Source organism: Pelophylax lessonae (assembly GCF_965119305.1).
Source record: "Pelophylax lessonae genome assembly, chromosome: 6".
NCBI classification, from domain to species: Eukaryota; Metazoa; Chordata; class Amphibia; order Anura; family Ranidae; genus Pelophylax; species Pelophylax lessonae.
This window is the reverse complement of record NC_138773.1, coordinates 96,852,222-96,865,815: the sequence shown is the minus strand read 5'-3', so window position 1 is coordinate 96,865,815 and position 13,594 is coordinate 96,852,222. Positions and strand designations below refer to the sequence as shown.

The window sequence follows — 13,594 nt, the reverse complement described above, 5'->3', positions numbered from 1 at the left end:
CCGTTATTTTGTTCAGGTCTGCTTGCAAGATTTCCACATCCTGCATAGAAGATATTGGCATGCCTAATTTAGTATCATCTGCAAATACTGAGATTGTACTAGATATCCCCTCCTCTAGATCATTTATGAATAAATTAAACAGGATTGGTCCCAGGACAGAACCCTGGGGGACCCCACTTTCCACACCCACCCAATCCGAGTACTCCCCATTAATCACCACCCTCTGTACTCTCCCCTGGAGCCAGTTCTCTATCCAGGTACTCACCTTATGGTCCATACCTACCTTCCTTAGTTTGTACAGTAAGCGTTTGTGGGGAACGGTGTCAAAGGCCTTTGCAAAGTCCAGATACACCACATCCACAGGCTTACCTTTATCTAGATGACAGCTCACTTCATCGTAGAAGGTTAATAGATTGGTTTGGCATGAACGATTTTTCATGAATCCATGCTGATTACTACTTATAATACCGTTTTCATTACTAAAGTCTTGTATGTGGTCCCTTATCATCCCCTCCAAAATTTTGCAGACTACTGATGTTAGGCTGACCGGCCTATAGCTACCCGGGATATATCTCGGCCCCTTTTTAAATATTGGTACCACGTTGGCTTTTTTCCAATCAGCTGGCACCATACCCGTCTGTACACTATCCTTAAAGATCAAGAATAATGGTCTGGCAATCACCTGGCTGAGCTCATTAAGAACCCTTGGGTGCAAGCCATCCGGTCCCGGGGATTTATTTATGTTAAGTTTCTCTAGTTTAGCTCTAAGTCTATGGGGCAGGAAATTAATGTAAATCCTCCCAATGGGACACATCCCACTTTTTATTTTCCTATCTGATAGGGATTATAACCCTCCCTTATGCTATCCAAAATAAAATACAGTTTTAGTTTACAAGACACGAATACACTGTGTCTTCCAAATACCTTTGTGAACCTAGTTATTACCTGGTAAAATTATTAGCGACATTACAGTGCTACATGTAGCCTGTGCAAGGAGCAGAGCAGTGAGTGGGCTTGCTGCTTCTTGAAAACGGCAGGGGGCGGGTACAAGACCAGTCACACTGCACAAGGAGAGAGAGCAGCAGTGACTGGTCTTTATTACAGGAAGTCCCGCACAGAGGCAGAGTCTCACACTGGATTACGGCACAGATCTGAAAGAAATGAACGGAGCACACCAAGATTTAAGGAAGAATACATAGGACTTGTATTTAGAAAATATTTGCCTATCCCCGAGTTCACTTTATAAGCCCAATTCTGAAATAAAATAACCCCGCTCCCTCTCCCCTATCAGATTGCTGGCTTGAAAAAGAAAAAACTTTCTAAACCTCCATTCTCACTTACCTGAAGTCGCAGTCACATGGTCATCCACTGCTGGGTCCCTCTCCTCTCTTCTGAATGTTGTCATCGCTGCCTGAGTGACGTGAATAATCCCCATTGGGGGGCCGCTGAGGTGTTCTCTCAGGATCCAGAATACTGCTGATGTCCAGACCTGGAGGAGTGAAGGAAGCCGGACATCGAGGGTTAACGCGTGGCACTGAACCAGCAATCCCTGCAGACAGAAATCGCATCAGCGAGGGACGTGTACGTTTGTTCGTTTTTTATCCATAGGTTAACAAATGAAAAACGCGGATCAATGCATCTCTATGGAAAAACAAATGTCACCGGATGATCATCCATTTACATTCGCATCTGTTTTTTGAAACCGATCCAGCTCTATTTTTTTTCCATTAAAAAAAAAAAAACGGAACGCGTGTGTGAAAGAGGCCTAACTGACTATACCAGGCTAAGAATATTGAATAGATGGCAGGGTGGCTGGGTGGAGAAATAATAGATTTTGCTTGAAGATGGGCTTTAAATGTTTACTTGCAGCCTTTTTCTTTTCCTTGAACCTTTTTTTTATTCACTTGCAATGTTCCTTTTGAAGGAGCCATTTAATGATTGCGGAAAGAGAATGATTGCGGGGCACTGTCTAGTCCACTGTTGCTCAGCCTGTGGCCCAATGACCACATGCAGGCCTTTGATATGTATTCTGGTATGTATTGTGTAGTCTTCCCAGCAGGTAGTAGTAGGAGCATTCATTTGTAAAGCTGCTGTAATGGCAATGATCTCTAGCAGTCTTATGTAACATTACCCTGTTCTCTAGTGATCTTTTGCTGCATATTTCCAACCTTGTGCGTGCTTGCGCCCAGGTCCCACTCTGTGTGTCCATTGGCGCAGCTCAGACTTCTCATGTTCTCTCACTTGCTGCGATTGAAAGTAACGGGAGCCAATGGTTTCGGCTGCTGCTCTCACGCTCAATGCTGGATTGAGATTGGGCCCAGGTAAGTATAAGGGAGATGGTCTCTACTGGTTCTGCATTGTACCCAAGTCTGACCAGCCTGCTTAAGCGATTACACCTGAAGTCTGGTCCCCTCCCTGCCCGCAGCCTTCTGGGACATGTTGTGGGACCAGTCAGAGTGCAATGTGGCTCGCACATTTGCAGTGGGAAACCGGCTGTGAAGCTGCGAGGAGTCACAGCCGGTTTCCTACACTAAACATGCCACCACCAGGAGCCCAAAGACCAGGAAAAGACAGGCCCGGGTGAGGACGGCACTGGATTCCTGAACAAGTGTTCTTTTAATAAGTTATCAGCTGCAGTGTTTGTAGCTGCTTACTTTTAATTATTTTTTAGAAAGGCTGGTGAACCACTTTAAATATAATATATGGGAAACCAATAGGTAATGTTTGCATTTGGAACTGAATAGAACGCCGCCACAAGCAGATATTTTATTGTTGATTGTTCAGAAATGGGGACCAGACTTTCCAGGGGAAAATTCACAAATCCTACTACTACTGTCTGCTACAGCTAGTGACAGTGAATGGGTTCATGTAATGTGGCTGCCAATGTATACCGTTCCTTCAGAAAATGCCGGATGCTTGACTGCCATGGTGAGCCAACGTCTTCACTGTCTTCCCAGCTGTAGTAGTGGCATTACCTAGGTCTATGGAATAGGAGAGCCAATGTTTTCCCAGCTGTAGTAGTGGCATTACCCAGGTCTATGGAATAGGATGAGCCAATGTCTTCCTAGGTCTATGGAATAGGAGAGCCAATGTCTTCCAAACTGTAGTAGTGGGATTACCTAGGTCTATGGAATAGGATGAGCCAATGTCTTCCCAGCTGTAGTAGTGGCATTACCCAGGTCTATGGAATAGGATGAGCCAATGTCTTCCCAGCTGTAGTAGTGGGATTACCTAGGTCTATGGAATAGGATGAGCCAATGTCTTCCCAGCTGTAGTAGTGGGATTACCTAGGTCTATGGAATAGGATGAGCCAATGTCTTCCCAGCTGTAGTAGTGGCATTACCCAGGTCTATGGAATAGGATGACAGCTGACACTAGTACTGTACTGTTATGTTTGGATTGTGACTTCCTGTATGTGTAGCTTGTTTTTACATGTGTAAGTAAATAATATTGAGTCATAAAAGTAACGAACTCTCCCTGAAGATAAGACAAGTGATCTGGGATCTCTTGTCAATATATACAAGTTGATTTATTATATACAGTATTTGATTATTTTCTCTAAAGCAACAGGTTCACCTAACTGATTCCCAAACGCCAACTCCTCTTCCCTTTACTCCACCTTCATGATGGTCCTGGAATTATTGTCCATGTCATAAACTACAATAATAGAGGAACTATATATTTTTATGCAGGTTTCTTTTGATATGTACATGTGAAAGAGATTAGCTTTTTGTCAATAATAATATTATCAATACATGTTAATGTTTAAAAGCTTTCTTTCCATGTATAGTTTGTCATTATATTTGCACACCTGGAGAGATGTATCTGTGCATTATTAATGCAGTTCTATGGTCTGCCTCTCTGTAATCTCTAATAACATGAAACATCCATAATGCTCCATTACCCAGTGAGCATATTACTTTAGGCGAGGCTGAGGGAGTGTAAGATATTTTTTATTCATGGTAGGAGAGGCTTTTTATGGTAATATTTTGATAATAATGTAGTGTATCTTAGATTTATGAAAGGTATGACCTTTTTAAAAAAAAAAAAAAAAAAACTGGTCCCCCGTAGACTCCTGTCATAACATTCTACTATGCACCGCATAGTAGCACGTTATGGAAGAATTGCCTTAAAAAAAAAAAAAAAAAAAAAAAAAAAAAAGGATCCCTCCAGCAGCATGCTATCGCTGCTAACAGGGCTTCCCTCTTTACCCAGTCTTTTTTCCGAGTTTGCGGGCTCTTGCCATGATTTGGATGACGTCACGACCGTGGCACAGCTATCTCAATGGTCGGCATGCCATCCATTAAGTGTAGTGCATATGCCCCGGTGATGTCACCAGCTGTTGCAAATGTAAACATCTCCTAAACGGTGCACACATACTTATTATTATATGGTTACCTGTAGGTACAAGATAAAAAGCAGAGTTTACTACCACTTTAAAATGAACTTTGCATCAAAAATCAAGGATTTGCAATTCAGTAGCTTCCCTCCGCCACCCTTGCATATCCTGTAAAAATCTAAAATTCCTTGCCTGGAACCCAAGCTTTCAACTACATCCAGGCCAGGGTGATGTCTCTCACAGTGAAATCCTGGAAAGTGGAGGAATGCAATTCTGCACTGAGCTGGGAGGCATTATCGCAAGAGACTTCACCCTCATCTAGGCAAAGAAGCTGGGGTCTAAGGTAACTATTCTTTACCTTTTTCCAAAATGTATTTATTTTTTTTGTGAGGTTGGGAATCTTCTTTTTATATAAATCACAAAAAAAAAAGAAAGGTCTACGGAGCCAAAATGAATAGATAACTACGATAAAGTACAATACCGCAGATCTGCATCATTTTCTATGCGATCAGTGCAGTCCTGCACATGCTCAATACCATTTTCTCAGAAGCAACCCTGTCACTATTGGGAGGTTACTTAGACAGCACACCTTTTATAGTATATTCTAGAATAGTACCTACATTCATTTTCTGCCATCAACGCTGCTGTCGTGAGGAATGGTTCTCCAAGCCCGCTGGATGACTGATACTTCCTGCAGGGTCTGTTTTCTTTTGTTGACTTCCATGTCATTGCTGGCTTCTGGAGCTACAATGTAGCCGTGGGGCTGTGCACGGGCACAATGTTGTTGTTGTGGTGTGTTTGTTTGTGACTGAACAGAGTGTAAGCTGCTCTGCTCTATCAAGGAAAGAGGATTAACTGCTATTAAATGACTTGGGAAGAGGGAGTCTGTAAATAAAGTATCAGTAGGGAGATCGCCCATTCAGCCCATATAAAAAGAAAGCAATTTGATGAATTATCTAATTATATATTGAAAGTGTTGCACCATTGCAGAGGGCTCTAGGATTTTCTGCACAGTTGATGATTAGAGCCACTACTCGTTAAAAACAGTCCTTTGATTTTCCATTCCTCTCCACTCCCAACTCCAGACAAACTTTTTTTTTGCACGGACTTCATATAATTGAAGTCAATGCAAGTCGCCCCAAAGTAGTACAGGACCCTTTTTCTAAGTCAGAGCGACTTGTGTCGCTCCTATTAGAATGGGTCCTGTGCTAATCAATGGCAGGCGAGTTACCCACCGCGACTTGTCAGGTGACCTAAGTCGCGTGACAAGTCGCGCTAGTGTAAATGGACCCTTAAGGCGACTTTCATACTACTTCATTGCGGCTTGTTTGCGACTCCATTAACAGAAGTCAATGGAAGTTGTGATGAAGTAGTGCGGTAACCTTTCTCTAAGTTGCTTCAACTTGAGTTGCACAGATTAGAATGGTTCCATTGCAGTTAATAGGGTGCAACTTGTCATGTGACTTGAACTCTCAAGTTGCATGACAAGTCACAGCAGTGTGAACCAAGGGAATTCAGTATAGAAATGGGGGACAGTTTTTTTTTTTTTTTTTTTTTTTTTTTTGTGTATTTGTATCTACCACCTGTTTTTTGCAAATTTACTGACACCTGTGGCAGATGGTGGAACTAAACCCTCCTTTGCAGCCATGGAAGCTGCCATCTTAGCTTCTGTTTGATCTGCAACTGCCATGATGGTGCACATAATCAATTATGCCACCAGCCATTTTGATGGTTTGACAGTTTGGTTCAGAGCACAAACAAATTTGACCATTACATTCCCGGCATGCCTGTTTTTGTAAACTGTTGCATTGGTGGGTTTAGTGCCACTTTTAGAAAGTGTTGCTATTTTTGCTTTAAATTCAAAAACCACTACCTTCAGTTTGTAGACCTGCTCTAAATTGGTGTGCAGAGACAGGCGGTGTGCCCCTCCCTGTATGAAGTGTAGCAGAGTAGCATATTCATCACTGGCTAAGGGCGCTGTCTGCATCACAGCCGACCGCCTCTAACAACCAATGATGTCGCTGTAGGTGGAGCCTGATGGGAACGCTAAGACACTAGTTCCCCAGCAGCTTCAGTGGCAGGGAGGGAGTGCCACTGTGCTAAGGTCAGAGTGTCCATGTGGGCACTCCGCTCAGTGCGTACACCAGATGCATGTACCAGTCTAACATCCGTTACCGACATTTGTTGTGTGGAGATGCATCTCCAATCTTCAATGATGATTTTCAGGGATTATGTTTTCTTACCTTCCCAGTCCCTGTTGGAGATATTTGTCAATTTCTTGTACTTCTGCTAACCTTTCACTAGGACAGGAAGTGGTAGAATGTCTCACCAGTGGAAACAAACACCAATAAATACCTTACAGAGGTTCTAACCCCTCCCCTGCTATGTTCATATGTTTGCCTTTTTAGGATCACCCAGATGTGGGTAAAATCTGATCTTGGTTATAATGTAATTTGCTTTGCCTGAGCTGGCAGCTCTACCCGAGCTATCTTTTTACAAATGTGACTTCTCGGCTAAAGTTACTCTTGTTTGTTTTCCAGGTATATGTCACAGAACAAACACACGGAAGCCCGAGAATTAATGTATTCTGGAGCTGTGCTGTTTTTCAGCCATGGTCAAGTAAGAACATATCCATGATCTATCAATGTCACATTGGCTGCAGCTAGTAAAGTGTAACTCTGTTGCCTTATTTGGCAGTAACATGTTTAATCAGCATTTCTCCCTGTAAGCACTAAAGTCGTGTTTTGTTTACTTTTTCATGAACATTTGAAAATCTTCATTTTAAGTTCTTTCATTTGCCTTGCAGCAAAACAGTGCTGCTGATCTGTCCATGCTTGTTCTGGAGTCACTAGAAAAATCTGAAGCTAAAGTGACAGAAGACTTATTAGGTGAGTTTGGACTGATATAAAACTTCTGCTTCCTTCCATTAAAGCTAATCTCCGAGCACACTACTAAATACATCACTGAAATACATATGAGAGGTGTTTTACCTGCCAAAGGATTTTTTTTTTTTTTGCCCATGCAGTCCTCAGATTTAGACCGCCCTGCCAGACAGCCCAACCAGGTCGCTGACATGAGTTTATTTGACCTCAGATAAGCAACCCTACTAGGTAAGTTTCCTGCCCTTAGCCTGTGACTAGACAGAAAAGGACCAGCAGCTGAACAATGAGGTCATCTCTCTGCCCTCTCCTTCTGTCAGCACAGCACACCTGTCACCTTACTGCTTCTTCTCCCTCTCCCAGTCCGAGTGCTTCTTTACATACACTAGTTGCAATTAAAATACATTTTTTTTTAAAGGATACATCATTGTATTTATCTTTCTTTTTTTTTTTTTTTTATATTTGTCTGGAGTTCAACTTTATCCTCCCTACTGCCTTACTAGGGGGTAGATCTATGTACCTGTATGTCCTTTTACTTTGAGCACGCCCAACTGCTGATCTGCCTTCATCTCACAGCAGATAGCATCCAATTGGAGTGGCTCTGTGCCATGTGATTGCTGTAATGATCAATTTGTGATCACCAGTGTAAAGTAATGTATTACGGTTTACAGTGGAGAACCCATCCCTTCATCTCACAATAGAAGAAAGCTGCTGCGATCGTGGGTGGGGAGGGGGGAATAAAAGGCCACTGACCACCAGTGTCTATTCTTGACCAGTGTAAGTATGCAATTAAGTTCATAGCTGGAGTTTTGGATTTAACCCATTGCCACCAAGCCTACGCATATATGCCACCTCATTGAAGTGGGTTGTCGTCTTTGAGGCTGCATATATGCATACATGTCTTTGTGCTGGGAGTGTACTACACAGCGCACTCCCAGCATGGGGATCAGGCTGTCGCCCGAGATCCCTGGGTCCTGTACTAATAATCTGGAACCCAATTGCCTGATCACTGTGAAAGCCTCTGTTTGGCTATCACAGTGATCATGCACTTCAAAGCCTGACCATGTGTATACTTTCTCCTCTGAATGGGGAGAAAGATAGTGATACATGATCAGGCCATGTTTTGCTATGCTGCCCTGCGCTGTTCTAACTGACAATTGCGCTCTCATGCAACGCTGTACCCAAACTATATACATACATACATACATACATACATACATACATACATACATACATACATACATACATACATAATTATTTTTTTTTTATATACTAGTAATGGTGGCGATTAGCGACTTTTAACAGGACTGGGGCTGTCGATCTGACAGTAACTGACTCTGCAGAGGACTAACTGCCACTGACATCACCAGTGCCATTGTTAGTGATTAGTGCTAATATTATGCACTGTCACTGTACTAATGATATATTTAAAAAAGAATAGCACGCAAATGCAAAAGAAATTACTACCAAATCTGAAGACAATCCATAAATAAAAATGGGGATTTGGTCCCACCATATGGCCATATCGTGCTCAAGCCCACTACTACATCAAAGTACCCCATTATCAGTGGGTCCTACACTATCCATGAAAAAGAGATGAATCCAGCCTTTCTAACCCTTGGAGATAATACTCCTTGCTGGGAAAGATGTGGTTCATAGCTGCAGCAGCTTTAGAAATACATGGGTATGCTCCCCCAAAAATTTTTTGCCTGTTTATACTGTACTAATGATACTGGGCAGGAAGGGGTTAACATCTAGGGCGATCAAGAGGATAAATATGTGCCTAACAAGTGTGTGTGTACACTGTGCTGCTTTTAGTGTGAATCTATTGTTCCCTGCTTAGCAGGAATGAAAAACTGACTAGATCCCCTGTCACTGAACACATACACTGACAAATCTGTGTTCTGTAGGTTTCAGAGTCAATCGGCATTACCCAGTGATCGGCTTGTGCCTTGAAGCACAGCCAGGAGGGCGCACGCCCCCTACCTGAAAGTGCAGAATCACATACCTGAATGTTATTCTACGCAGAGAGGCCACCCTGTAGCAGTAAAGCTACAATAGGTTGCTAATTGGTTAAGGTTTGGTCTAGGTCAGTGTTGCGGTCAAAAGTCAAGGTCAGTATATTTTGGTTAGGATTTAAAAAAAAAAAAAAAAAAAAATGAATTGGTGTCAGTATGTGTTACGTTGAATAAAATAAGTAAAATGTGCACGGTTGTTTCTGAGCTGTACTACAGATACAAATATACACATATGTGGCATCGCTGCATTCGTCAAGAGTAGAACTTTTTTTAGGTTGTTCTTTGGTGGTAAGTTAATGAGTCTGCTGACAGTTGCTTTAAAAAACTTGCCAGCAAACTTTTACCAAGCCTGAAATATTGGTGAAGCTTAGTGAAGCCTGCTAGGAGCTTGTTTTAAATTGACAGTTAGCATCTCTTTGAGAAATGTTAAAAAACATTCCTTAAAACTGGAGCTGAATTGTTCCTTTAAAGGCTTGCTTTGTAAAAGCTTGCTACAAGATGAAAATCCTCAACATGTTGTACTAAGAGTACTTGAGCAGAAGAGTTTAGAAATGCTGCTGTTAAAAAGGGGCAGGGGCTAGGAAAGTAGATATTGCTCTCCTTTTACAGCATTTTGTACTGCAAAAAGATAATGCCTGTCATAACAGTGGAATTCATTTACTAAAAGAAAAGTAAGCTATGCACTTTTTGTGCAGTTGCACTCCTTTTCCCCAGAGCTTGGTGAATGCGGTTCCATCATCCAATCATGTGTAAGCAAAAATGCTGTTTGTTTTTTTTTTTTTCCCTTGCGCCTCATTGGTTATTTTTTACAAAGTGAAGCTTTACTACATTCACAATGCTTTGGGGAAAATGGGTGCAGTTGCACTAGCAGAGTGCATCCCAATTTAAAATACGTCTCACATTTGATCTCTCCTCATTTACTTTGGTTAATGTGACCTACAGAAAAACTGCTTTCTTTTGCCTTTGCTGCAGGATCTTGGAGCTTTTTATTTCTTGGCCTTGGTCAGGAGCTATGAAAGGCTTTCTTATTTTTACACTTAAACCTGCAGTCTGCTCACATGATTTGTAATAACATCTTTGCCATTCTGAAGATTCCCTCCAAATAATTTGCATATCATTCTATATATACTGTGATTCTGTACTTGCCAGATATGCTGCAGAAATCTCCCTCCACTAAGTCTGCAACCATTTTAACTGTGGGCAGCTGAAGCTGCTGCATGTTCACTTCCTGGATTTGCACAGACACACAGAGCAGAGATAGCTCGGGCATGTTCAAGTTTGTACGTGCCCGATCTCACCAGGAAGCCGACACTGCACTCCGCTAATCACAGGCAGTGAGACATTTCCTGATCCACAGCTGCACAGATCGGTGTAGTGTCTCACTGCCTGTAATTAGCGGAGTGCAGGGTCGGCTTCCTGGTGGGATCGGGCACGTACAAACTGGAACACGCCCGAGCTATCCCTAAGAGAGAGACATAAACACACACACACATATATATATATATTTAAAACCACTGCTTGCCTGCATATTTCTCCTCTCTGGATGAATAGATCTCTGCAGCCTCCTGTTATCTCCACCCTCATCCAGCTCTCCTTGGCTTTTCTGTGACGAATCCCTCCCTCCTTTGCCGGTGTTACGTGAAAAAACCCTACCCGTGGAAATTCCCAACCTTTGTCACTTCCGGTGCACCTACGTCATGGAACAGCTGAGCAGGTTACCATTGCGCACGCTCAGAGCTCCGGAGGGTAGCGAATTTTCACGGGTGAGTGTGTTGTAACATTACACTGCATCAGCTGTTGCCGCAGTAACATTAAAACATCTCCGCTGCAACATGAAATCATCTCCGCTCCTACCCCTGTGACTTTCCTGATCTCTGCTACTAAATTTTAAAGCGGCGGTGAGTCTATGAAAATATAAATCACGGAGCCGAGATCTCCGTCATTTATATTTTCATAGACCCGCCGCTTTTACATTTAGTAGCCGAGATCAGGGAAGACACAGGGGTAGGAGCGGACATGATTTCGTGTTGCAGCCGAGATGTTTTAATGTAACCGCGGCAACAGCTGATGCGGTGTAACGTTACACACAGTCCCCTGTAAAAATTCCCTACCCTCCGGACCTCTGAGCATGCGCAATGGTAACCTGCTCAGCTGTTCCATGACGTATGTGCACCGGAAGTGACGAGGTATGGAATTTTCACGAGGTATGTTTTTTTAAACGTTACACCGGCAAACTCATGGGAGAGCTGTGCATGATGTCATAAGCCCTAGGCTAATTACCCAACAAGAAAGAGGAAGTGGGCTGTATAAGGTATTTACTGGCAGAAAAAAAGTTTTACTATTCAAGGTTAAAACAACAAGGCCAGAGGATTTAATAGATAGAAAGATTAAAAAAATGACTTAAGAGCAGCTTTAACCAGTTGTGGACTTTGGGCGTGCCACACAAACTCAGAAGCTCTAGCTGTCAAAAGCAGTTTGTGTCAGTGTTTATAAACGCTGATTAAGACTCATTATGCAAGGATACAAAGTAATTATTTTTTTTATCTTTCTGTTCATTCATCTGCAGATCAAAGGGATGATCTTAAGATCTGCAGATGATGTCTGTTTAAAGTAGAATTCTGGCCCAAGCTTTTTTTGGTCCTACTTTTGTGGATCTGTTCATTCTGCACACATGTGACCCATCTCCAGCCGACGGTTCCTGGCTCCTTCCTTTCTCGTGCGAGCTCTCTTAATTGACACAAACGGCGGGACTTGGCCCTGCCCCCCCACTGTTTTATCACTGGCTTTGATTGACTGCAAATGCCAGTGAGACCAGCAAGTGGGTGGAGAGCAGAGCTGCAGATGGGCACAGCAGTTGATTGAATGAGGGCTCAGGTAAGTGTGGGGGGGGGGGGGGAATCCTGATGCTGGAACATTTTTTTTTTTTACCTTAATGCAAGGAACATATTAATGGGGCAACTTTACCCAAAAGGTGAAGTTCAGCTTGTTTTCATCTCCCTTCCTCTGCCACATTTAGCACTTTTGGGTGGGAGAGTGGATATCTGGTTTTGACAGGTTCTGAGCAAATACTGTGTGGCGTTGCAACACTCACCAATTTATTCTCTGGGACATCTGCTTAAGCCCAGGTTCACACTGAGGCCATTTTGAAATCGCGTCAAATCTCATGTCAGATCGGACCAATGTGAACGCGGGCTTAAAAAATATATATGTTTGGCAATTCTAAATGTTAGCAATTCTAAGATCTTTTCTAGCAGAAAATACTGATTTACCTTGGTATCTTTAGGAATTACAGTTATTGGCGAACAAACAGGTCCATAGAAGAAATGTAAAAATTGCTCTGGTCCATGGGTTAAACAGGTGTGAGAAGCGAAGTGGTTAAAAGAGAAGTTCACATTTCAAAAATAAAATAATAATAAATGTGCATTTACTTATTTTTATTGCACTGCAGCCTGTAAAGCATTGTACCCACGATCAGCGGATTGCGGGTGCAATGCAAGGATCCTGCAGACTCTCAGCCAGCTGTCTGCTTGTACCTCCCATATGGGCAGACAGTTAACTGAACTACAGGAGGAATCGATCTATGAGAGCACTCACTAACGCCCTCGTAGTTCCCTGAGAACTTACAAGCTGTCTGCCGCTGTGGAGGACAGTACTTGTAGTTCATTCACAGGAAACCGTGGCAGCAGGTTTGGGGAGAAGATTGCCTACCTGCGCTCTCAGAGCGGGGGAGTCTTGGTGGTGGGAGATGTGTATAGGAGCATGTTAAAATAAATATGGGGGTCACATGCTCCTAAAAGTGAACTTAGCCTTTGTTTTAGGGTTGCCACTACCCACTATTTGAAGTCTGTTGTAGGGATCAATCCATCTATCAATTTATCAAAAAATTGGAGATGCCATCTCAATAATTGTAATTTCTTTCTTTACTTCATGCTTGTTAATACATGAAGATATAAAGTAAAATTTACAATTATTGAGATTGCCTGAAGATACTAAAAGAAACTTGCAATTATTGAGATTGCATCTCCAATTTTTTGATCAATGTCTGGTGGAAAAAGTGCCACATCAGATGCAAAAGGAACTGGTTACACAGCAGAGGTATCCTATCTTTAAATTTATATTTTTATATATATATATATATATATATATATATATATATATATATATATATATATATATACTTTCTGAATACATAAGCCATTTAGGGTATAAAGGCAGGACTGGCCTCTTCTGACTTTGCCTGACTGTACAGTACAGATGTATGAGAATTTATGCAAACAATCATTTCCTTAAAGGAACTAACCACCACCTGTTTGTTTAAGATGTTGTTTTGTTATAATTATTGTATATGTTGTATTAAA

At 42.2% G+C, this 13,594-nt stretch overlaps 1 protein-coding gene across 1 annotated transcript in view; it reads left to right on the top strand.

Moving 5' to 3' along the window:
- Positions 1–13,594, top strand: part of GET4 (guided entry of tail-anchored proteins factor 4) — a 39,700-nt gene that overhangs the window by 8,104 nt on the left and 18,002 nt on the right. The window contains exons 2-3 of the mRNA XM_082260981.1: positions 6,880–6,958; positions 7,146–7,227. Coding sequence (XP_082117107.1) covers positions 6,880–6,958; positions 7,146–7,227 — 161 coding nt within the window. The remainder of the gene's footprint in view (positions 1–6,879; positions 6,959–7,145; positions 7,228–13,594) is intronic.